The sequence below is a fragment of the Fistularia commersonii genome, chromosome 29 (assembly GCF_037954325.1).
Source record: "Fistularia commersonii isolate RoL2024-O1a breed Wild chromosome 29, RoL_Fcom_v1.0, whole genome shotgun sequence".
In the NCBI taxonomy this organism is placed as follows: Eukaryota; Metazoa; Chordata; class Actinopteri; order Syngnathiformes; family Fistulariidae; genus Fistularia; species Fistularia commersonii.
In genome coordinates this window covers 1,927,887-1,952,691 of record NC_141312.1, presented here as the reverse complement: position 1 = coordinate 1,952,691, position 24,805 = coordinate 1,927,887, and the positions used below count along the sequence as shown (strand labels likewise).

Here is a 24,805-nt window from a genome sequence, read left to right as displayed (position 1 = left end):
ATAAACATCTGTCTTTTTGGAGACTGACTTGTTTGGGTTTTGCACTGTGGGAGAAAATTGAGGAGAGAAAAAAAAACGGCACTACAAACTCCACCCGGAGTGTCTTTCTCAACAATTTCACAACAGCTATTGTACGTGAAACTCTTCGCACTTCATATTCTGCCGAGCGGGAATATTTTAATGGACCGCTTTGCAGAACATCGTTTTTTTTTTTTTGGTGTGTGTGTGCTGGGTGTGTGGTCACATGTGAGCTCGATGACTGGCCCCGGTTTGTGCAAGACAAAGCGTCTTTCTGCAGCATAGGAAGAGGACATGACATCATTCTGCCCATACAAAGCCCCAGACACCCCGCTCTTTCTTTGCACTGATAAAAAAAAAAAAAAAAAAAAGTCGTTGCTGAGGAGTCATTGTGACTAAATAACAAGTGGACGCTCTTGTCCTCACTTTTCGGTCGGTACATGGACTCACAGTGGCGCAATGTCCTGGTCACTGTCAGGGAGTGGAAAGGACGTCTTGAAGAAAACACCCAAGAATTCTCACTAAATGTTTCCCTGTTGATGCAAGAACGAGGGTTTCGGTGCATTTTAACCCCAATTATCAGCGTGTTTGTATCCACGTGGACGGGATTGATTTACTCAGCTGGATTATTTCTGAGCTTACTGTTTATATTGTTTGTCACCTTTGCTGGTCCATTATGTTGTCCATCATTATGTTCTTCTCCCTGCTGTCTATTTATTCGTGGATGTCTTGCGATCTTCTGTCGTCTAACCGTCTCTCTATTTATATCTATATTCATTTTTATTTTATTGTTTTATTTTTTATTTCTGACATTATATTCATTTGATTTATTATAATTATATTTATAAATCCCTATGGGGATCACTAGTTTATCTTATCTATGCAGCTAATTTTATTTTATTTTTTCAATACGTTGAATAGACTGCGCCGTTTCCTCCAGTTTAATATTTTTATCTACATTTCAATAATATTGACCACCCTTTTTACACTTGTGGATGGATTTATGTCACTGGGAAAGTTAAGATCAGCCACATAGGCTTTTTTTCAAGTATATATAATTCCTTTTAATCGTCTGTTTCGGTGTTATTGTGAAAGACCTGCAGGCGAATTGGAGATCGCGGTCTGGTGTTTGGTCACAGTGAATAATATCGTCACTGTGACTGCAAACGGTGGCATTAGACACGGAGGGCAGGGTGAAAATTAAATTAAATCAAAACACCGCATGCTTTTGTCGTCCTGACGAGACAGAGACGCTTGTTTGTAAAAAAAAAAAAAAAAACACGATATTCAAATGGAAAATGAAGTGCACTTCCATCCCCCTTATAACAGGCTGCAAAATCACTCATTCACTCGAATCGCTGAACTATAATGTACAGTATGCGGTGGGAATCATGAAAGTTTTTAATACTAGCAGTAATTCATCTGCGAATAGCAAATAAAATACTAAAATACTAAAAGAAAGTCAAATAAAAAGCATGGTGACGTCTGCAGAAAAATACTATTACATAATAATATCGCACAAACATCTGAGACTCGTTTATGGAAACGCCTAGAAGCATTTTAACGGCTCAGTGACACATTCACCCGTGGAAGTTTTACTTCTTTCCACATATTAAAAAAAAAAAAAAGTGCCTCAGTTATGAGGAAACTAAATGCGCACATGCACACACTCACATATATTTGTGCAGAAAATCTGTTGCCGTTGGTCATCAGAAAATCACACACCTGTAGGTAATATTACCAGCATATCTAAGAAATTAAAAACAGTACATGTTGTTTTTTGAAATCCAGATAAATATTATCCTAAATCATGCAGGATTTTTTTGTGGGTAAAAATTCCCGTTCGTTTCACAATCTCACCGCGTGACCACCTTTTGTACTTTTAGTAAAAATTAAAAAAAAAGGCAGCCGAGGAGCCAAAGCCGTCGCGCCTCGGCGCGACAAGGTCACTTTTCTGGCTCATTTATCGGACTGGAAAGCGTCGAGCTGTTTCTGGGTCTTTCTACCACCTAGTGGTTGAAACATGAGATCATCCACAGCTTTATAAAGCTCCAGGAGGAATGGATGTAAATTGGACTGATAAGGGATTAACAGCACACAAGATATGATACCAAAGTTTATTAAACAAAGGGGAAAATCTTTATCTGTGGTTCTCAGTGTAACTTACAAAGAAAACAAAATGCTCAGGGACACAAATCGCAACTGAAACAAGCACTTTCTGTCATATTGATGTTTGTTTTGTGGCGGGAACCGATTTCACCGCACTTAGAATTTTTTTAGCAAATTACAAGATTAAGAAATTTGACTCTGCTTTAACGGAAGAAGGTCGCGGAATATCGTGACAAAGCTACAGAGGGAGCGACGTCCCTTAAATGAGCGTTTGATAAACTTGATGCAAACTGAGTATCCCATGGTGCGGAGTACACACACACACACACACACACACACACACACACACACACACACTCACACACACCTCGCCAAGCGTTTACACAGCACAGGTTCCGGGTCTGTTGACCGGTCTTCGCTCAGAACAGGATTATTTTGTGATTTTGATGGATCCCATAAGGCACTGAAGCAGTTTGTGGGCGTGGAAACGTCCGGGGAGACGAGCAGCGGCGTCCACTGAAACCGTAGAAGTTGTTTGGCGTCGCAGATGTTGGCGGCACGTTTGAACCCCGTCGCATTTCCAGATGTTTTTTTTTTTTTTTTTTTTGCGATTGACCTGTTGTTTGGATGGAGGTGTTTTCCTTTTGTGTGAGGAAATGACGGTAACCTGATCGTATGAAAGGTTAAAGGTCGCCACACCAGCCAGCTCTTCAGAAACAAACAAAAAAAAAAAAAAACTTCTCAGATGGCCGAGCCACGCTGACCTCCTCGGTGGCCACACGCCGCCGAACGTTCACATAAATATCAATTTGAAAATGTTTATTCTAACAAATAAGGCATGCTTATGAAGATTTCCAAATTTTGACTGCATTTGAGCCACGGTTTTCTAGCGTCCGGCGCGATCTTACGGGTGCCGGCTGGAGTGCGTTGCTGGGCGTTCTGCGACCCCCCCCGAGAAAAAATAGAAATAATATTAAATAAATGGACGGCCGGAAGGCCGAGACCCGGAGCGCCGTCCGCTCCGTCTTTCCTGGACTGACGGCTGTTTCTTCAAGCAAAGGGTTGTGATATAAAGAAACAGTGCGATATGAAATGAGAACCTCTAAAAACTGAGCTTATCTGTCATATTCCTTTCTCTTTAAATGTATTTAAGGTGCTTGATATTCCTTATATTTTCAGTCGTTATCCTGCACCAAGGAGGCTATAAGAATATAAAATACCCCTTTGGATGTAACCGTCCCAGATCTCAATCCTGAGGCTTTCCGATGTCCACGGTCACGTTCACGTAGAGAGGAAGCCTCTCGGTGGACAAGGTCTTGTAAGAGCAGCTGTTCAGTCCGTCTTTTTTCCAAACCTGCGCCGTCTGACCCAACAACCTCATCCTGGGAAGGCAAACACAAGCAGAACCACACGCGTCATGAACTCAATATGTTGTCTATTTTAGCTCGTCCGTAATTTTTGTTATCGCTATAATTGCTATTGTCACTCTGTTCATACTGTCCTTTTTATCTGTTGTCCGTTCTTATCCTTGTTATTCTTCTCTCTGCCGTCTATTTGTGGACGTCTTTTGCTATTTTCTAATTGTCTCCATTTATATTCATATTTATTGACACTATAATTGTTACGGTGTTGTGACAAAAGAATCCCTCTAATCCCGCTGATGCGGCTCCCTTTTGAATTTTGGAAATAATGAGCGAATATTTGATTAAAATGTATGTCATTTTCAATTTGAAGGGGGCGACAATCTTGTAAATAAATAATAATAATAAATCTAAAGAAAACAAGTAAAAATATTTTTGTCGCTCTTTGTGCACGCAGAGAAAGGATGCCACTTTTTACCCTAAATAAATAAAATAAATATTTTCATAAATGGACATTGAGTATTTTCCTTAAAAACAACCTTCTATCCACCGTCTTTTTTCGGAGTTATTTTGTTTTCTCTGCAGTTATTCAATGGTTAAAAAAAATTGCAACACATTTTGTTTATACATAGCATAAATGCAAAAAAAAAAAAAAAAAAAAAAAAAAAAAAAAAGCGTTATATACGGTGTTCATTTGGTGTTTTCTTTGCTGCGGGGAAACGGGTCCAAATGGCTCTTTGAGCGTTAAAGGTTGCCGAACCCTGACGTGAAAACCAACCTGTTTTTATTGACTTCATTGCCGTTGTCCCGTTTGTGGAACACCATGGTGTAGCGTGCGATGTCTGCAGGCGGACGCACGATCTTCATCCTCTGCAGCTCCACCCTGCAAGGGCTCGGATTAAGACAGGCGTGTCCAAAGTCCGGCTCGCGGGCCAAATTCGGCCCGTGTTAAGATTTACAGCGGCCCGCAGCCTCTGGCGTGAAATCAATAATAAGCCGCCGCCAGCGCTGTTGACCGCGGTATGAAACACAAGTGTGATAAAAGCGATTTTATATTTCACCAAAAGATGGCGGCAGATCTGAGGCCAGATCTCTCGCCACGGGAAAGTTGAGTCATCAGGGTCAGAAATGGGGGTTCCCAACACGTCGATCGCAAAAGTAGTGCGGGTCGATGGCATGGTATTAAAATATTACCCTTGTCCGTCCTCATTATGAAATTGTCACTTTACTGACGTCCAGGCTGACATCTGACCTTTACGGACACATGGGTCGCCACGCAAAGTGCTGCTAAACTCTAGCTTTTATCCAAAGCGACTTACAAGAAGTGCAATTCAGAGAAATTTCAATTTAGAGTACAAGTCATCAGAGTAAGGTCATGGAGTTATGGAAGGTACGCCAACATATATTGACCACGGAAAGAATTCTAAATATATTTATAAATAAATATGCAGGACTGTCTCAGAAAATTAGAATATTGTGATAAAGTTCTTTATTTTCTGTAATGCAATAAAAAAAACAAAAATGTCATACATTCTGGATTCATTACAAATCAACTGAAATATTGCAAGCATTTTATTATTTTAATATTGCTGATTATGGCTTACATCTTATGAAAACTCAAAAATCCTATCTCAAAATATAAGAATATCATGAAGTAATTTATTGTTTTTTAATTGCATTACAGAAGACAAAGAACTTTATCACAATATTCTAATTTTCTGAGACAGTCCTGTATGTCTTGTATTTTAATAGCAGGTAGATCATTTTGACTTGGACACTTTTTTAAGTAGCTTGTACCTAAAAAAAAAAAAGGAAAGTTGACAGCGAGGGGCGCCACTTTTTTTGTTTTTTCCTTGAAATATGAAACAACTGTGTGTCGACCAAGAGGCGTGAACACAATTTTTTTTTTTTTTTCCAGGCATACTTTTTCCTCATTTGTCATTCCCCATTTGCAAAAAAAAACAAAACAAACAAACAAACAAACAAAAAACAACTTAAATAGTGAATTTGCATTCATTGCTAATGTTTAAAAAAGGAATATCAGACCCTCTTTGCAAAACCTTTGGACACCCCTGGATTAAAAGTTGCAGAATCACAAAAATAAATAAAAAAACTTACAGGAAAAGACATTCAGTGGCGCAGACGGATCCTCACCTGATGCGGAGGTCGTCGTCCTCGCCGCCCCAGCCCCAGTACGTGTTGGAGAATCCATTCACACGGAAAAACTGATCTTTGGTCAAGGCCGTGACTCCGCCGAAGTATCCTTTGTAACGCAGCCTGGAGGAAACACCGAGGAGGAAAAACACGCCCCGGTTGTGAAACGAGGGAGGGAAAGAGGCGGCTGTTTCTGTTCGGAAACTTTTAGCAACTAGAATTCTTCGCGTAGTCACGTTTCCAGGCTGATTTTCCGTCCTCGCCGCCGGTGGCGGCGACGCATCGGCTCTTTGCACGGTCGGGAAAAATCAAAGCAAAATGGGGGGGACGGACGACGTTCTAGCCGCTCCGGGAATTTGAGAATGATTATATTTTACGAGACCTCCACAAGGTTGCGAAACAACAGGACGCGCTTTCGGTACCAGATCATTAAAACCGTTGTCATTTTCTATGTAAGACTTTATTCTTTATTCACGAAACTTTATTCTCAAGGGAGAATCGAGATGCGAAAGGACGAGAGGCTTTTCGTGTTTTCGCGCCGCCGTCGCCGTCTCGTCCTGCACTCACTTGTATCCCGTGGCGTTCCGGCCGACCACCAGGTGCTTGGGCTGCTTCTCGCAGATGTACAGGTTGTGATCGTTTTCAGGAAGCAGGTCCACGTCGTGGAAAATGAAGCAGTCCCAGCTGAAGTCCTTCAACGCCTCCAAATACCCGACGTTGAGCAACTTGGCGCGGTTGAACGTGGCATCACCAGCCTGTTCAGAACAAGGGAAAGGTCAATTTGCGTCCGACTTAATTATCCGTCCCGAGGAAACGCGCAAAGGGGTGATTATAGAGGCCAAGCAATTGTGTTGACTGGAAGATTCACGGCGAAATGCTGAAACCATCCTCGCACATTAAGTATGTTTGGTGTGGTTCATTCTGTGGTCGTAACTCAAGGCTGTTATGAGCTACAGATGTCTGTTCACACAAATAAATCACATCATGGAATAGGGCCGTGCGCTGAGAGCGATCGTACGGTAACGCAGCTCTTTTACCGAACTCCTGACTCATCGAGTTAAATTTTCCCGTTGAAATGAATCGAAACACCGTAAATCTGTTCTAGCCCTCCAGTTCTGCTGTGTGATTTTATATAAGAAAAATGTATTGCAATAATAATAATACATAATTACAGAGAATGTAAAGAAATACTCCGGGTTTATTTTGTGTATTTAGCAGTTGGATGAAGATGCTGGTGGAGGAGGTTGGTGGAGTTTTTCATTTGGCATTCAAACTGGCTCCACACGTAATGCTACAATGCTATGCTAAATGTAACGTGCACACTTTGACTCTAAACTTCATTCATGGACGGAGCAAAGCGGCTCCTCTTTTTAAAACCACCGAACAATCCCAGTTTTGAACGACTCTATTGAACGACTCTTCAAACAACTCTTCGAACGGCTCTTCGAACGACTCTTCGAACGACTCTTCAAACGACTCTTTGACAACATTTCCGCTGTCCGCTGCTCCAAATCCTCGTAAATGTCTCCTGCCTTCTCTCAGACGATGTTTTCCGTCTCCACATCTCACAACTCCATCTCTTCATGGACGAGTCCACGTCAAACACACCGAGCTCATGTTCATCCGTGATTTTTGCGGGGCTACCTTGCAGCGGGCGGCGCGAACCACCGTCTTTAAATGCTACTTTACCCAGATCTGGGCTCGTATCACAAAAAAAATCTACTTAGCGACAGCTCAGATCTGGGAAAACTTGTAATTCGACTGTCTAGAGTTGTACACGCATCCAGAATACGTGACGTATTGCACTCTTGTAGGTGGAAATTGCAGCCGCGATGACGCAAAACAGAGCGTAAAAATCCCGATAAAAGAGCTCTTAGTACCTGCTGGATGACATAGATTGCATAGTGGAGCTGCTGCCGCTGCAGGAAGGGGTGCAGGTGGTGCAGGAGGTAGAGGAGGTGCCTCTCTCGGTTCCGGTGCGGGACGAGGATGGCCACGCTCTGCCTCGCCGCGCAGTCCGGGGGCTCGTATCCGCCCTCCGTCACTCGTCGGTTCTTGCTTTCCACGTCCTCCAGTTTCAGAGACGACTCGAAGGACAGCTTCACCGCCCCCCCTGCGAAAACGGTCGACAGGTTGAACCCGAAACCCGAGCTGCCGGGCGGATAACCTCGGTCTGAATGTCATTCCTGGGCAGCAAAAAACCCGGCACTCTAGCGTTCCGTCGCGGCTTCAAACTGTGTAAAATCACCGTTTGTCGGCACGTCGGGGGAGTCGAATTCGAAAAGACAACTCACGTAAAAGCGGCGACTTGCGAGGACATTCGGGTTTCGGCGGCAGGGTGCGCGAGACGTCCGGCGCCGCCGTCCCGGAGTCGGCTCGTTTCCCGTTCGCGGGGGACTCGGGCGGCGCCGAGGAAAGCTCGGCGGACTTCACGGTTTCCCCCGAGAAGGTGGCGATCCAGGCCGCCACCGAGAGCAGCAGGACGAGCAGGAACAAGTACTTGCCCCTCCGCAGGATCTTGCAAGCGGGGGAACATACGCCGCAGGCCATGGCTTGGCGGCTGCGTGAGGAAACACTGACAGCGGCGACCGTTGATGCTGTTCGCTGAGGTTCAGGGTGTCTCCTCCATGTGGGACATCTCAGCTAAACACTGTCAGCTGGAATTCCCGCTCAGCCCATGGCGACCCGACGTGCTGCATGACTCTTTATTACTGAAATGTCAAAAACAAAAAAAAAATGGGAGGTAAATATCCACGGTTGAGCTTGAGTTCCACGTCACCTCCCCCCCCCCCGGTCCCTCCCCGTGCAAAACGAAAATGTGAAAAGGCATAGGAGATGGTATCTTAGCAAACAAAAACAGCTCCAAACAGCCGCTTTTCTTTACTTTTGTGCCGTGACCCATTCATATGGCGGCGCGGCAACGCCACGCCTGTCTGCGGCCGCGGCCCCCCGAACATCTGCGGTGTCGCATTCCAGTTTCATTCTCCTCACGTATTGTTAAACGATCGGCTCTCCATCCGGAAAACTGAACCCCGACCTGTGACTATTTTTATTCATTATTAATTTATTAATAAACTCCCATTGAGACGGATAGAATATCTTCTTTTTTTTATGTACTTAAAAGAGAAATCCAAAATATGTAAAGGAGTTTAATAATAAATAATAAAATAATAAAAAAATAATAAAAATAATAAATACATATTTTGAAATATTAATGAATTTCAAAATATTTACAAAATAAAAACAACAGTAATATCCGGACTATGAGCCACTGGTTTTTTCACACTTCATCTTAAACAATGCAGCTATTCTATGGATTTTTTTTTAGGGATAAAAATATTTATCCTCGTCACATGAAATTCTGAGGCCGTTCAATTCCGACACAGAAGACGCCTTAAGTTAAAAAAATATGAATATCTCATGTTACAATGTGGACGCCCGCGGTATATATATATATGTACACATATATTATTCAGTTATTTTTAGCAGGTGCAGCTTATATGTAGGTGCGCTCAATAGTTTGGAAATTACGGTATGTTTTCTCTAAATAATTGAAAGACGGTAACAAGTGGAGATAAAATAAGAAGCTTCAACCCATTAATTGAATTGACTCAACTGCTTGTGACAGTATTTATATTTCACCAGTCCTCACTTAGAGCTGAGACATGTAGGTTTGGCAACCGACACTAAATTATAATATTCATTTATTCCCAGAGACTTGAGTGACGGCTGTATCGGTGCTGCAGGAAATCCAGCTCCAAACCAGCTGTGCATCTTTTTCTCGCCCAAAAAAAGTGAAAAAAAAAAAAAAAAAAAAGCGCCTGGTTGTTATTTTCTCTGTTAAAACCATCAGACGGGGACGGTAATCTGCACAAAAAAAAACAAAGTTCTCCCCATTTCCAGCCACAAAAGATCAAGAATATCCAACGTTTACCACGCAGCTATGTTTACATTAGCTTATTATGCTATTTAGGTGCTAATGACGTGCAGCATCTGCACAACATCTGGAGGAGGAGGAGAGGATGTGGGCTGGAGCTGCCAGCATTCCTGCAATGGCGAAGTAGGGAGTTCAATTCCTGGACTAAGTGCTATTTGGCAAAACACACACACACACACACACACACACACACACACAAACAGAGAGAGCAGTGTATGTGTGTGAAGTGCTTTAGAAGGTGGGATTTTTTTGCAGGACCTACACACTTATAGAGTCAGCAAACACAGCTGCAGACCCCAACACACACACACACACACACACACACACACACACACACACACACACACACACACATACATACACTTAGTTACTTTGGTTACTACGCCACTGCGCACTCGAGTATTGTGTGTAACGGTCAGCACAAGTGTGTGTGTGTGTGTGTGTGTGTGTGTGTGTGTGTGTGTGTGTGTGTGTGTGTGTGTGTGTGCGAAAAGGTTTTTCACGTGAGTGATGTGGATGGGATAGTTTCTTGGAGGAGAAAAAGAAAAGTTTGACCTCCCTCAGAGGATTTTTGTTTAGAGTGTGTGTGTGTGTGTATATGTGTGTTAGCTAGGGTTAGCTAATGCTAAGCTAACCCTCGGTTTCAACCCGTTTAAAGGTGTGGAAGCGACGGCGGCCCCACCGTTCACACCAGCCCGGGGTCCCGCTCCTCATGGCCCCCGGCCGCGGCCCCGGAGGCGGCCGGCCGCCGCACGGTTCTCGGTTCTCGGACCAGCAGAGCTGCGGCTGACGAATGCGGTTGTGACATAAACTGCAAAACAAAATAATAAGAAATTAAAGTTCAGGTTAAAGATGAGGCGCAGCCTGACCGGGCGGAGGAGGCGTGTTCCTGCATTCCGGTGCATTTGGCCAAATTTAACGGGACTAGTTTTCGCTGGCACGTCTTACCTTCCACGCCCGGTGTGGAGCGACAGACCGGAGACATCACTGTCAAGCCAGCGTCTATACTGCAACAACATCCGATCTGGCCTTTCAAAATAAGAGCCCACGACGCGTTAATTTTGAAGTTAAAGGCTCGATTTCCGTTTCCTCTTGAGTCACGCTACACATGTAACTGTGGTATGATTAGGAACAATTTTAATCATCATAATTGAAAAAAATAATAATCAATTTAATTAAAATGCTATAAACAATAATGTAATATACATAATATAAAAACAATACAAAGTATCATCATTATTATTATTGTCACTGTTATTATTATTATCATTATTAAAACTCCCACTTTTTATGTACACATTTTTTGTAACTGATTTGCATTAATTTTTGTTTTTTTTATTGTTATTCATTTATTCCTGCTACTCCTCCTATTTATTTATTTGATCTCATTGTGGTGGAGCGTCTGTGGCCGCTCTCTCCTCTGGGATTAACAAAGTATTTCTTATTTTGGTTCTGATCAGTCCTCCTTTTTGTTTTGTTTTATTTTATTTACCTCAGTTATAAGTTAAAGTTCAATTCTTGTAAAATTATCGGTGTTTAATATGCCAATAAAAAAATTAAGACCAAGGAAATGCTATAAACACATTATCACCAAAAAGTTACATGCCCAAAGTCAAAATGTATAAGCAAATGCATTTGAAAAAAACAAACGCTATTAACTAAACGCAGAAGGTACTTTAATGATTTGAAGTTTTAAAAAAAATTCCAGACTCTGCATTCCTTGAAGCACAGCTGTTTGTGTGCCCCCTTTATTTAAAGTCTAACTGACCTTTTTGTTTTTTTGCAACATTTTTGCAATACATTTCATAAGTGTTTAATCCATTTCAGTCTTTTAAGCCTCAAATATTTGATTTTACTTGTCCTGTCCTGGGGTGACAGTAAATCACGCGTAAAGCCATTGTTTTGCATGTGAAGAACTTAGTATCATATATGGTTATGATAGGTTTTCATTTGTGTTTGTCTGCATCTAACACTTTGTTTAGTGCTTCAATGACCTTGTGATTGTCTCATGCTTTCATTTTGAAAGCCAAAACGTCGTACAGGAAATTGCAATTGTGATTTTCCCAGGCGCTTGATAACGTTGGTATGTTGCAAAAGTACATCCGGTTTGTTACTTTCAAAATAAATGCTGTTTAAGTTTGTCATATTATATGTACGGCCGCTTAACGGCGACACTTTACATCCATGACTGCATTTTGTAGTCCCTGCTTAGTTTTATTTTATTATTCTGAAACATCTTGCATCAGTCATTAGCCCATTGGCACGCTTACGTAAGAGTGTGTTTGCCTGTCTTGCAGCTATTATTGAACTTTTCATCTCTTACTCTGTTGTTTTGCATGAACCAAAGCCAGAAATGGACCCAAGGGCGAGTCACGTCTCCTTCCATGCTGCAGATCAGATGTGGAGACCATGCTGTTTCTCCACTGAGACCCATTTTTTTATAGCCTGGGGATGAAAGCCTGGTTGTCCAGCTGTTTGTCTTCCTCCTTCATTGTCCAGACTGTCTCAGCGTGACATCCCCCTCGGCTAAATGCGAAGTCCTGGTTTGCCATCTTTTTATTTTTCTCTCGATCTGAAGCACTACTTTCCCATAGCTGTTAAAATGACCCTTTTACTTTTGGTCCGTCTGGAGTTACAATCAAATCCCAGTTTTGATAACTTTGTCTTTCGAATCTTATTTTTTTACAATTTCAAAGGGCCGCTCCCTTTGCACGAGGAAACGCGCTCACCCTTTTGTTTGCACACGTCGAAGTGCAGGATAAAACAGGAGTGAAAGAAACTAAAACAAACATACCGAAATCCTTTCGTGAGGGAGATTCGAAATGGGACGTTGCAACTTCTCATTAGTTTGAATCATGTTTTATTCAACAAAAAATACATTTATTATGAGTATCATGATTATTATTAACCCTTAGTCTTCCTCTTTCCAAGCATACTCAATGCTGCTAAGACGAAAAAACTAAATCTCCCCCTTCGATGCGAAAAGGCTGAGAGCAAAATCAAATTCACGCATCCGTAAATTCATTTATTAAGATTATTATGAAACCTGACAATCACGTTCAAAGCACCTCAGGGAGATGCCATATATGGAGTTGTTTGTCAAGGTTTAGAAAAGGACCATAAACTTGATCCGTGTCTTGCACGTTGTTATCAAGTGTCCCTCAGCGTCAGGCTCAGGTGACACGTCGGTCCGACCCGCGAACAGAACGTCAAACAACGCAAAAAAGAACAATATTGAATAGAAGTTGCCGGTAAATGCATGGAAATGTGAAAGTTCAGAGAGACCGTTGGACTTTTTTAGACGGACTTCCTTGTCATTGTGCACGCTGCAGGGCGTACACGGAGAGGGATTTCATTTTATGGGCATCGGCTTACGGTATCCAGATGCAAATTCCGGTAAAGTGCACGTCGGTACGATGCAAATGATAGATATGGTATGTATGTACTCAGTGAGGTGCAGTCAGGGGAGGCAGGAGAGGCTGTGCCTCACTTGCTAATCTTGGAAAGAAGAAAAATGGCAAATGAAAAAAAGAATGAAATGATTATATTTATTAGTAATTCACACTATTATGGGATTTGTCACCGAACTTCACCGGTTTTCGAATGTTTTTTTTATTCAAAATTGCTGGATTTTCACATTTTCTGTTCAAATACTGAGAAAAGACGTGCGGTGAGGCAGCGGACTGTTGAGCCTCAATGACGGCTGACTGCCAGTGTGCTCTGCACTAAAACCATACTGTTGTCTCTCTGTATGTCGCTATTAAAATGTTTAAACACTTTTTGCTGGAGGAACTACATTTCCAATTTGTCAACAGCTGTATGTCTGTTACTATTCTTTTGTGCTGAGCGATCATAAAACGTCAGCAAAGACCCACTAAGTGAGGCACGCACTTGTCCTGCCTCATGGCAGTCTGTGCCTCACCAGCCACAGCAGTTATATTTGTTGGATTCAAGGGAATCCACCTCAGCACTTTTCTCTCTCTTGGTGTTTTCTCCTCAGTAAACATCCGCGGGGGTTCCTATCGCACCCCCTCCTCCCGCTTACAGAACAAGACCCCACAGTGTCGGCGTGCCGGCCTCGGGGCGCCGCTGACGCGAAGCTGGCCCGCCGTGTTTACAGTTGGCAGAGACCCGCGATATGCAAGCAGAGAATTCTCTCGGATCTGTGCGGGTCAGGCCTCGGCTTTATTTTATCGACCGTAATATTAGATCTGAATCTACATCACACTTAAATTGACTGAAGAAGGGGCCTATTATTAACTTGAGAGAAACGAGGAAGTGTATTTCTAGGGCGCCTGTTTTTTTTTTTTCTTTTTGGTTTGTTTGTCTTGTGACGAGCGGCACTGCCGTGGCTCACAGCCTCCGGACCGGCTCGCTGTGTAAAAACACACGGGTGAAAAAAGGCCTGAATGATAGGTTGCGGGTTCTGCAGAGGCAGTGGATCAATGCCAGGGGGCGCCACCTATTCTCACAGCGGGTGGAGAAAATATAGTCTGAGTGGAACAGTTAGAAGTTAGACATAATAATATGGACCTGACCCTGAAAATGAAATAAATTAATTACATTTTTTTTTTTACATATTTATTTACTTTTATTGTTGTTTTTTATATATATAAATATATAAATATTTAAATATAATATGATATATAAATATTTAAATATGATATAATATATAAATATATAAATATTTAAATATAATATATAAAAATTTTGATATATAAAAAGATATATAAAATATCTATATATATAGAAAAAAATATATATACATATATATGTGTGTGTGTGTGTATATATATATTTTTTTAAAATATACATATATATAAAAAACATTACAACAATACATATATTTAAAAAAAATACATATATGTATATATACATATATGTATTTTTATGTATATATATGTATATATATATTTTTTTTAATATACATATATATAAACATATACATATATTTAAAAAAAACAACACAAAAAAAAAAGTTAAAAAAAAAATTAAATTAATTTATTTCATTTTCAGGGTCAGGTCCATATTATTCTGTCTAACTTCTTTATTTTTTGATATATTTTTTTGGGGGTCAAAATTACAGTTTAAACCCAAGTGATTTTTGCCATATGAGGTAATTGTCCAGGAGCCTCGTGTCCGTTGAGGTTCTGCGACTCATCCAGGTCATCCAGGTCACGGTGAAATCGACAAGACTTGAATTTCCTGGCTTGAAGACGTTCCTACCCCCTCGTCCCAGAGGCTCCTTCAGTTCTTCTTCAGAGCCGAGGAAGCCCGGTCGCCACGACAAGAAGATTTCAACGGGAGCCTGGCGTTTTCCTGTTCGTGGATTTGGCAAGTCACAAAGTGTTTTATCCTGCAGGAAATTCCCACGTCTGGCTCTTCTGGAGAGTCTGGCCCAACGGCTGAACTCATATTTGGAAAACAGTATTTTTATGCTCACGTCTTCCGGCGCACAAACGTAAAAGAACCCAAAATGCGAGTTCCGTTTATTGATTTTAATTGTACAAAATATGTAACATATGTCAGCGACATAACAAGCACGGGATTCGGCTACAGGAAGCGCTTCGGGCCGGCGGGCTTTTCCCGTGAAGCAACGGAGCCGACACGAAAATAAATGAAAATAAACCCTTCTCACATGAGGGAGCTCCTCCTGGACTCCTCGAAGCTCAGAGAAAGAGTGACGGTGCCGCTGCCGAAGCTCACCCTGGGCCGGTTCTTCCCCAAAGGCGGGTCGCCGTCGTTCCCGTTGGTCTTGAGGCTGATGGAGGAGGACGGCGAGGAGCCGGAGGAGCCGCCGATGCTGCCGGATCTCCTCCCGCCGGACGCCGCCTTGTGTTTGAGCGTCGCTTTGGCCGCCACTTTGAAGGCGTGGGCCGCCGTGCTGCACCTCACCTCCTCGATGGTGTTCCTGGAGGGTTTGAAGAGGATGATGTAGACCTTGTTGGAGAAGATGCAGACCAGCATCCCGAAGCTGGACGCCAGGATGGCGATGACCTCCACCGCCGAGACGAACTTCCCGTACGTGCTGAAGTAGGCGGGGATGAAGGAGATCCAGGCGATGAAGAATATGAGCATGCTGAAGGTGATGAACTTGGCTTCCGTGAAGTTCTCCGGAAGCTTCCTGGATTTAAAGGCGAAGAAGAAGCAAATGGCGGCCAGCAGGCACGTGTAGCCGATGAGAAAAGCCAGCGCCATCTCCGAGCCCTCGTCGCACGTGATGAAAATGATCTCGTCGATGTCGTGGATCATGTAGCTGGAAGGAGGTGCGTTGTAAAGCCACACCACGCAGATCATCACCTGGACGAAGGTGCAGAGGAACACCAGCAGGAACTGCAGGTTCAGCCCCCACCACTTCCGCTGGAAACTGGTGGGGATCTTGGCCTCGAACACCAGGAGCACTCGGTTCGTCTTCACCAGGACGCAGGAGATGCAGAGGACGAAGCTGATCCCGAAGGCGGGCTGGCGAAGACGGCACGTCCAGTCGTTGGGCTTGCCGATGAAGATGAGCGAGCTGGAGAAGCAGCAGAGGAGCGAGAAGAGCAGCAGGTAGGACAGCTCCCGGTTGGTGGCCTTCACGATGGGCGTGTTGCGAAACCTGACGAACACCCCCAGCACGAAAGCCGTCAGGACGACGCCCAGCACGGCGCAAAGAGCCAAGGCGATCCCGAAGGGCTCCGTCCAGGAGAGAAACTCGATTTCCTTCAAGAAGCAGAAGGTGTGGTTCCCTCCTGACCAGGAGTTATTTGGGCACTTGTTGCAAATACTCGCATCTGCGGGAACGAAGAAAACACTCCGGCGTTAGAAGTGGAACCCCGGCAAACGCGAGGTTATCGGACGCCCCGGGAATTTTGCGCACCTCTGTGGTTGCTGTATTCTCCGTCCGAGCACTCGGTGCACTCGAAGCAGCAGGTGGGCATGCTGTCGATGATCCCCTTCCTCGTGCCGGGCTCACACTCCTCGCTGCAGTTTGAGAACGGCACCTGGGCCAAAAGAAGGTGTGTGTGTCCGCGACCTTTCACAGCCAAAGAAACATACTCGTGCAACTTTTTCCCTCCAGGTTCCCATTTCCTCGTCGAAATTGACTTGAATGTCTTCGCTTGAACAAGTGAAGACGTTCAAATCCAGATTTCGACAAGGATTCGCCACGACCCGGATGACCGAGAACCCCCACGGACAATTTTTTTCATCAATTTTTCAAGCGTGAAAACCACTGTCTTTTTTATTTAATTAAACCGCATAAGAGCTCTTTTGTACTCATGTTGCTTTGTGTTGCTATGGCTCTTGGGCAAGATGTCCACTAGAGGACATCCTCCGAGTTCCTTCAGTAGCAAAGACGGCGGCAGTGGAGGAGCTGCCGATAACGTACCATCTAAGAAAGGGGCAGTGTGGCACCAATAAATACATAAATACATGGCGGTATGTGGACGGAGAATTCTTCTCCCTGGTTTTAGTGATGCTTTGGAGGCTTCCTCTTCTTTTTCTCTGTTTCCTTCGCCGATCCCATCGAGCATACCGCGCAACTCTGCTCCCCCACGACTTCCGGTGGTACCGCTCCGTTTGCTCGGTTTGGCTACAGGATTGCGCGGGGAGGATCGTATTTAGAGTTGAGCATAAAAGTAACACCAGTTGATTAAATTCGCTCTTCTTCAGGTGTCTCTACCTGGAGGAGCAGTTTGTTGGAACTTCCAACGGCATCACAGATGTTCCCGAGTTCCCAAGTTGAATGCTTATCTGTCAAAAGCGGTTATTGGAAACTGTTACTTGGCGAGTTTGCATCGAGATTTGAGTGGTTTTGGTTTGTCTTTGTGTTTGAGGGCAGCGGTTCGATGCTCAGCTGAACAAACTAGAAGAAGGACTCACAAGTATGAGCCTGGAGTTAGTCCCTTGCCAGAACAACAACAGCCAGATGCAACGTTTGCATCCACCGACGCGAACATCTTCCACGGGACGTTTTACCCGCCTACCTCAGAGCTGTACCCGTTCCACAGAATCCTGGTCCGGTCTATGACCAGCTTGGCTCCCCTCCTGGTGAGCATGTTGTAGTACCCCACCTCCTCGAACACCACAGAGCCGTCTTCAGCGGACCTGTGCCAGTTTATGATGGTGTAGTTGGCGGCCAGGTCGGCGTTCTCGGCGAAATGCATCTTCTCCCCCATGCCGTTGGTGTAGTTCAGGTGCCTCAGCTGCTTCAGGACCTGTGAAGCAAGGAACCGAATCTAGATCGTATCACCTCAAATGTTCTTGCATTTGTTGTGGGGTAAGCGGTACCACATTCTGCTCGTGGATCATCTGAGGACCTCAGCCACCAAACTCCATATCGTCAAATATTACCCAGCTTTAGTTTGCAGGGTTTTACCTGCCAAGCTTCCATTTTCCGAATGTCGGCACAGGAATTGTTGGCGAAAAGTCCTCGTCCGGGCGTGCAGGTGAGGATGTCCTGCAGGGCGTGAGCGATGGAGTACACGGCGACGTAGACGTTGTAGGAGATGCGAAGGTGCGTGAAGTCCAGGTACGGCGTCTCCACGCTGGAGATGTCCTCCTCTCCGGTACACAAAGGCCTGAAGCCGGTGCTGCCGTTCTCGCTCTCTTGCAACCTGGCGCTGTCTTCGAGATAACAGTTGAAGGTTTCCTCCCAAAACTCCCGCGCAAATTCGTTGTGACCGTCTTTCTTCGGATGGACCAGTTGTAGGAACTCTTTGAAAGCGGGGATGTGACCGGCCTTGAGGGCGAAGCCGATCGTCCCCGCGACGACATCCATGTACTCCGGTTTGGCGATCAGGGAGGAGATGGCCCAGGCCTCGCTGGCCAGCCAGGTTCGGTCCGTGATGTTTCTCCGGACCATCTCCTTGATGAGCGGCTCAATGTCCGGACCGCTGGCGAACACGACGATGACCTTGGCCGTGGAGTTCTCGATCCTGTCGGCCAGAGCCTGGATTTCGTGATCCTCGATGTACTGGGAAATCAGCTCGTTCAGGTGGATGCAGATGTCCCGCTCCTCCATTTCCTTCTCGAACTTCTCAATCCCCGGGCGCCCATAGTCGTCGTCGGAGGCCACGGCGATGACCCAGTTCCACTCGAAGTACTCGATTATGTCCGCCATGGCCGTGGCTTGGTACTCGTCCGAAGGGATGGTCCTCATGAAGGACTTGTACCGGTTCTTGTTGCTCAGCAGGCGACTGGACGAGGCGTAGCTGATCTGGGACAAGAAGCGTTTCGAGTCAGACATCGCATCTCCAGCTCTTTCAGGCATCGACATCGGCTCATTGTACCCCCTAGTGTTCCCGCCCATAATTGCATGGACGGTAGTTTATACTGACCAATTGGAATAGCTAATAATAACAAGAACAAATCATTAATAATCATAAATCCATGTAATGAACCAATAAACATCAGTTGTTTGTCTGTAAATGTGGCTCTGCGATGGACTGGTCCAGGGTGAACAACCCCCCGAAAAACATGTTTTTTTGTCGTATTATCTGTCACGGAAATGTTCTCGTTAGCAGTTCTAGAAATAGCAATAACACATCGTCATCCCGGCTGGTTTCCGTTGCACCCTCAGGTCTTTACGAAGGTGAGCAATCCCCCCCCCCCCCGCCGAGGTATTAATAACATCTCAGCTCATGGGGCTCCGCTGAAAGGGCACAATCATGGCTGTGGGTTCGGAGATAAGTTTAAATTATTTTCTGTTTACTAAGAAAGACAGCAACGGTAAAAATAACCTATAAAATACGTCCGCGGTGTCGGGTCCCATAATCGTCGGAGATTTCCTCACCTGCGGAATATAAAAGAGACCCAGTAAGTTCGCGACGGCCGTGGAAACGGCGGAGCCGGCGGCTCCCACCACCGCGATGGTGGACGGGATGTGATCGGTGCAGTTGCAAAACTCATCCAGATTCAGGGAGTCGATTTTGTTCTGCGCCACAAAACTCAAGGTGGCCTCCAGCGCTTTGGACACGGTGTTGCACGTGTCAAAGATCCTGTAGCCCAGCGTGATGTTCGGCAGCAGCGAGCTGCTGTTGTTTATCTCATCGATGGCGAAAATCATGGCCTGCAGCCAGCGGAACCCACGGAAATTAAACCTACGAAAGACACAGCTCGGGTTTAGATGCCAAATGCTTTTAGAAATCGGGCAAATCCCGATTTATTTAGAAGTACTTTTAAGAAGTACCTGTCTTCTTCTTCTTAAAAGTACCCAAAGGTGCTTCTTTAAAGTACCCTTTAAAGTACTTTTAAGGTAACCTGCAGAGTTAGCTAAATCTGCAGCAAATTGCAGAGTTAGCAATTAGTTGCTAACTCTGTTGTTAGCAGAGTTAGCAGCTAATGGATCAGAAAATGGATCAAGAATCAAAATCAGATATTACTTATTCAGTTCACATACAAGGAATTTGTCGTGCTATAGCGGTTGATGAGCAGGCAAACATAGAATAATGATAAAAATACAGTAAATAAAAAAAAAAAAATTAAAAAGCAGGTGGTGCAAAAGAGCAAGCAGTGCAAAATCAAAACTGAGGCAAACTTTTATTTATTCAATGCACGGATTGATTTGTATGAACGCAACTGCATTCAGTGACTGAGATAATAGTTTGTCAGAACTGACGTTTAAAAAAAAAAAAAAAAAAAAGCCTCAGAAGTCCATTTTCAGGATCATTATCCGACTGCATCGGTAGCGCCGACGGTTATTTACCTGACGCACTGCGTGGACTCCGGCCTCGCCGCCAGGTCCTGGTCTTTGGACGCGACGCCGAAGTGAATGGGGAAAAGGCCCCCGAGCAAAATGTCCCCCGTCATCTGCGCTCGCTGCCGGGGCCCGTAGGTGGAAATGACAAAACTGGACCCCAGCAGTGTCAGGTAATACAGAGCGAGTCGCATCTTGGCGGGATTGTGGTCTATAACTCTACGGCGAGAAGGTTATGGACGCCCATTGATCCGCTTTGTGTCGTTCATGTCGAGTCCGGCGGGAATATCTGAGCGCAGAGAAGAAGGATTAGCCGCCGTTTGAATTTATCGTCGTCATTGATCCACGGAAAACCCAATAATTACAGGAAACTCAACTTTAATGCATTTGTTTCGCTTCTATTCATATATTTCCTGTGCATCTTGTATTTGCATGTGTATTTGCGGTCCCTATGTCCTCTATTGTAAGTCGCTTTGGATAAAAGCGTCTGCCAAATGCAATGTAATGTAATCTATTCAGTTTCAGTTCCCTTGACGTTGCACCCCCTTATTTTTCAATAAATATACTGCTCAAAAAAATAAAGGGAACACTTAAACAACACAATGTCACTCCAAGTCATTCAGACTTGTGTGAAATCAAACTGTCCACTTTGGAAGCAATACTCATATTTCATTTGGACTTGTTTTAAGGACATTACATCAGTGTTGGATCAGCCAATGTTATTTTTTTGGCTTTATGCTTTATATAAAAAAAAAAAAACTGCAAGAAAACTAAATTACATTTCTGCATGCAACAAAATATTTAGAAAAAAACGCATTGGGTTGAAGGTTACTTTTAGGCAAAATACTAAATATGCAAAATATTATGTCCACTTACGAAGCAACACAGATTCATTTTGACTCGTTTTAAGGACATTACATCAAATCAGGATCAGCCTCCAGTCTGTTTTTCCACTTTCATTTTGAGTGTGACTCCAAATCCAGACCTCCGTTAGTTCATACATTTGATTTCCATTGATCAAAATGCAGCATTTTTTAAATAAATGAACCGCAGATAAAACAAAATTACATTTCTGCACGCAAGGAAATATTTTGGAAAAAAAAAGACATCACGTTGAAGGTTATTTTTAAGCAAAATACTGTGTATATTGGTTTTATATATTTATTTGTCTCTGTTTTGAGATAAATATTTTGAGAAAGGCCTCTGCTCTGTGTGTGTGTGTGTGTGTGTGTGTGTGTTGGTGATGTAGTCATGTGTGACTTTGCTACAGGTGGAAACCATTGGGGGGGTTGGAAGCAGAAGTCAGGAGCCGACGTAGCCTGAGGCCATCAGGAGTTTTTTTAAATTTTTTTTTTGTTAAGAATTTGTCTTTCCGGTAAAAAAAAAAAAAAAAAAAAAAAAATCATTTTAAGGATTCTGAATATGCAGCGAAAACGGGCGCCAGAAATATCCGCCTTAACCGAAATAGACGCGGGATTTACATGTTGCCGGGAGCGAAGTCACACTCGAATGGCCCTCTTCCCTGCGAGGGCCCGGCCTGGCGGCGAGGCCACTGCACCCGGTTGCCGTGGAGGGAAAAAAAAAAAGAAAAAAAAAAGCCCCGGCGGCCGCCGCTCGTGGTTAATGCCGCTGGAAAAATGCTGGAGCAGAGCCGTGATAATGAATCGGCCTCCCTTTATTCTCCCAGCTGTGATTCCGCTCCTTATCAGGATTGATTTCCCTTCAAAAAATGGCGTTTATTGACGTTAATCGAGGTGTCGCAACCCGTCCTACTCATGTTTTGTTCCCTGGTGAATCCAAATTTCGGGGGTTTTATGTTCACAGTGTACGTCTCAAACAGATTTTCCGCAAAGTCTGTTGAAAGTTCTCGGATGAAATATCAACAGGAAGGGAAAGAGAATCCCACTCACCGCTTGAAGTGTCGGGACGCCCGTCAGATGGAGCGCGAGTTCGAACGGCCGTCGGCCAGCACATCCCCGACCGGCGAGTGACGGCGCTGAACGACTCCGGCTCTCTCAAGCTTTTTTCCTCCGGATGAATCATTAACGTGGAGAAGGAGCCCATTTCCTTCGGCTAATGAAGTCCAACTCACAGCTCGCTCCCCCCCCCGAACCCGAGCCCCAGCGCCCACGGATCACCCGCAGGAACGGAAAATCACTTTATTTACATTTCTCGACGAACCGCGCTTGTTTTTATTTTTCGTATTCGGACGCTTCGCCTCTGCACCAAAAAAAACAAAAAACAAAAAAAACAACCCGTATCAATAAATTGTTATTCATTCGCTTCCAAATTAAAAGCGAAGGAGTAACCCCCCGCAGCCGCGCCGGGTTTTGTTTTTCCGATAAATCAATACAGGGAACAATATCGGAAGCAGCCAAGTGAAAAGGATTATTCAAAAGTGAATTATACAGTCGGAAACCAAACAAAGACAAACAAACAAATTGTCAAACGCTCTCCCAAAGCTGTAAATATGGCCCGCGCAAAGACAAGACCGGGGGAAGAGTAATAACAAAGCAGCCTAAACAGCAGGATGCCGGGGACAAAATGAAACCCGGAAGAGAAAAAAATAAATCCAGAGAAGGCCTCATTAGAAACAAAAGGTGGGTAAACAAACCGAAAAGCCTTAAGACGACAAACAGAGGTGCAGATTTGGATTGATTAGCAAAAGACGCTGGGATTCTGCAGGCGCAAACAGATGGCCTTCCTGGGAACGTGTGGATGTCTGCTGCCGCACGGCTGAACTATAAAGAAATGAAGCCGATAAACAAGAAGTTTTAAATTAACTGAAGAGAGAGAGAGTCGCACCAGCCATGGAGGGGAGCAAAGGTTGAAAGGAATTAGATAGAAGATAAGATAAGATAAGATAAGATAAGATAAGATAAGATAAGATAAGATAAGATAAGATAAGATAAGATAAGATAAGATAAGATGGAGTGGGATAAGATAAGATAAGATAAGATAAGATAAGATAAGATAAGATGAAATGAGATGAAATGAGATAAGATAAGATCAGATAAGATAAGATGGGGTGGGATAGGATAAGATAAGATGGTTGGTGTCAACCAACCAACTGTCTTATCTTAAGGAAAACTATCTTAAGGAAAACTTATCTTATCTTATCTTATCTTATCTTATCTTATCTTATCTTATCTTATCTTATTTAACTTATCTTATCTTATCCTATCCCACCCCATCTTATCTTATCTTATCTTATCTTATCTTATCTTATCTTATCTTATCTTATCTTATCTTATCTTAAGAAAACTAAATTACATTTCTGCATGCAGCAAAATATTCAGAAAAAATAGTGATTGGGTTGAAGGTTACTTTTGGGCCAAAAACTAAATAGGCAAAATATTTTGTCCACTTAGGAAGCAAAAGTGATTCATTTTGACTTGTTTTAAGGACATTAAATCAAATCAGGATCAGCCTGTAGTGTGTTTTTACACTGTCATGTGGAGTGTGACTCCAAATCCAGACTTTCATGGGTTCATAAATTTGATTTCCATTGATTATTTTTGTGTGATTTGGTTGTCAGTACATTCAAGTATGTAAAGAAGAAAGAATTTAATAAGAACATTTCATTTCTTCACATTTAGGATGTGTTATTTTATTGTTCCCTTTATTTTTTTGAGAAAAAAAAATGCTTCATTTTTTTAATCAGTGAACAACTGCAGAGAAAATGAAATTACATTTCTGCATAGAACAAATTTTTTTGAAAAAAAAAAAAAAAAAGCATTGGGTTGAAGGTTACTTTTAAGCAAAATATTCAATGTCTATTTATGAAAAAAAAAAACAAACTAAAATGATCCACCGGCAGCAAAGTTTTATTTAGATGTTACAAAATCACCATCACCTTCAAAATGACATTTAAAAAATGAGCACACTAAAAAAAAAACATTTTAATTAAATACCCGTCAATTATTTTCAAAAGCCACAGGGAGCCGCAGGCTGCCGACCCGTGACCTCCGGAATTTTTGAAATACAATGAATAAATGTAACAGAGGTGGCCGTTAACTAAAAAACCCACTTACGTGTCAGATATAAATTACTATTATATAAACTTACACCTAAAAACAATTCAACCCAAAGCAGGAATGAACCGTTTGTTCTGCAAATCTGATCTCAGCGGCTTCTTTCGAAGACACCAGACGCCGAAATAAAGTTACGCCTCGTCTGAGTTTTACCTCCACACTTTAGGGATTATGGAAAACGGGCGGCTTCCGGAAGACCTGAGGCTCCTGGAGGACCCGCGGCCTCGGGACAAATCCGATAAAAAGGCAGAAGCGGGAGTTTAAACCGATAAAAATGGCCCGATTGTATCGCGGGAAGGTCTGCGCGGAGACCTTTTCTCCAAAACAACCTAATGTGGAACACGGCACGTTGTTCTCCGGGGGAACCGGGTTGGAGAACATTATCAGAGCTTCGCGTCACAAACGCGTGTCCTCTGCACGTGAGCTTCAGGTCGGATCCGGTCGAATCCAAACGGACCGTTCATCCATTCGGGAACCGGAAAGGACCCCTGGATCGCGCCATTACGCTCTTCAA

The 24,805-nt window shown here is 43.6% G+C and overlaps 2 protein-coding genes across 2 annotated transcripts; both read right to left on the bottom strand.

The window, feature by feature from the left end:
- Positions 1 to 2,001: 2,001 nt before the first annotated feature.
- Positions 2,002 to 10,569, bottom strand: b4galt4 (UDP-Gal:betaGlcNAc beta 1,4- galactosyltransferase, polypeptide 4). Its single transcript, XM_086177270.1, has 8 exons — positions 10,528 to 10,569; positions 10,262 to 10,390; positions 7,937 to 8,353; positions 7,523 to 7,755; positions 6,210 to 6,397; positions 5,643 to 5,765; positions 4,267 to 4,371; positions 2,002 to 3,509 (listed from the first exon to the last, which is right to left on the bottom strand). The coding sequence occupies exons 3-8, from the start codon at positions 8,190 to 8,192 to the stop codon at positions 3,374 to 3,376; spliced, it is 1,041 nt and encodes a 346-aa protein (XP_086033396.1). The 5' UTR covers positions 8,193 to 8,353; positions 10,262 to 10,390; positions 10,528 to 10,569; the 3' UTR covers positions 2,002 to 3,373.
- A 4,593-nt stretch (positions 10,570 to 15,162) lies between these two features.
- casr (calcium-sensing receptor) lies at positions 15,163 to 20,548 on the bottom strand. Its single transcript, XM_086177000.1, has 6 exons — positions 20,267 to 20,548; positions 19,355 to 19,661; positions 17,939 to 18,778; positions 17,547 to 17,777; positions 16,439 to 16,562; positions 15,163 to 16,352 (listed from the first exon to the last, which is right to left on the bottom strand). Exons 1-6 carry the CDS (start codon positions 20,449 to 20,451, stop codon positions 15,214 to 15,216), a joined length of 2,826 nt encoding a protein of 941 aa, XP_086033126.1. The 5' UTR covers positions 20,452 to 20,548; the 3' UTR covers positions 15,163 to 15,213.
- Positions 20,549 to 24,805: the final 4,257 nt, after the last annotated feature.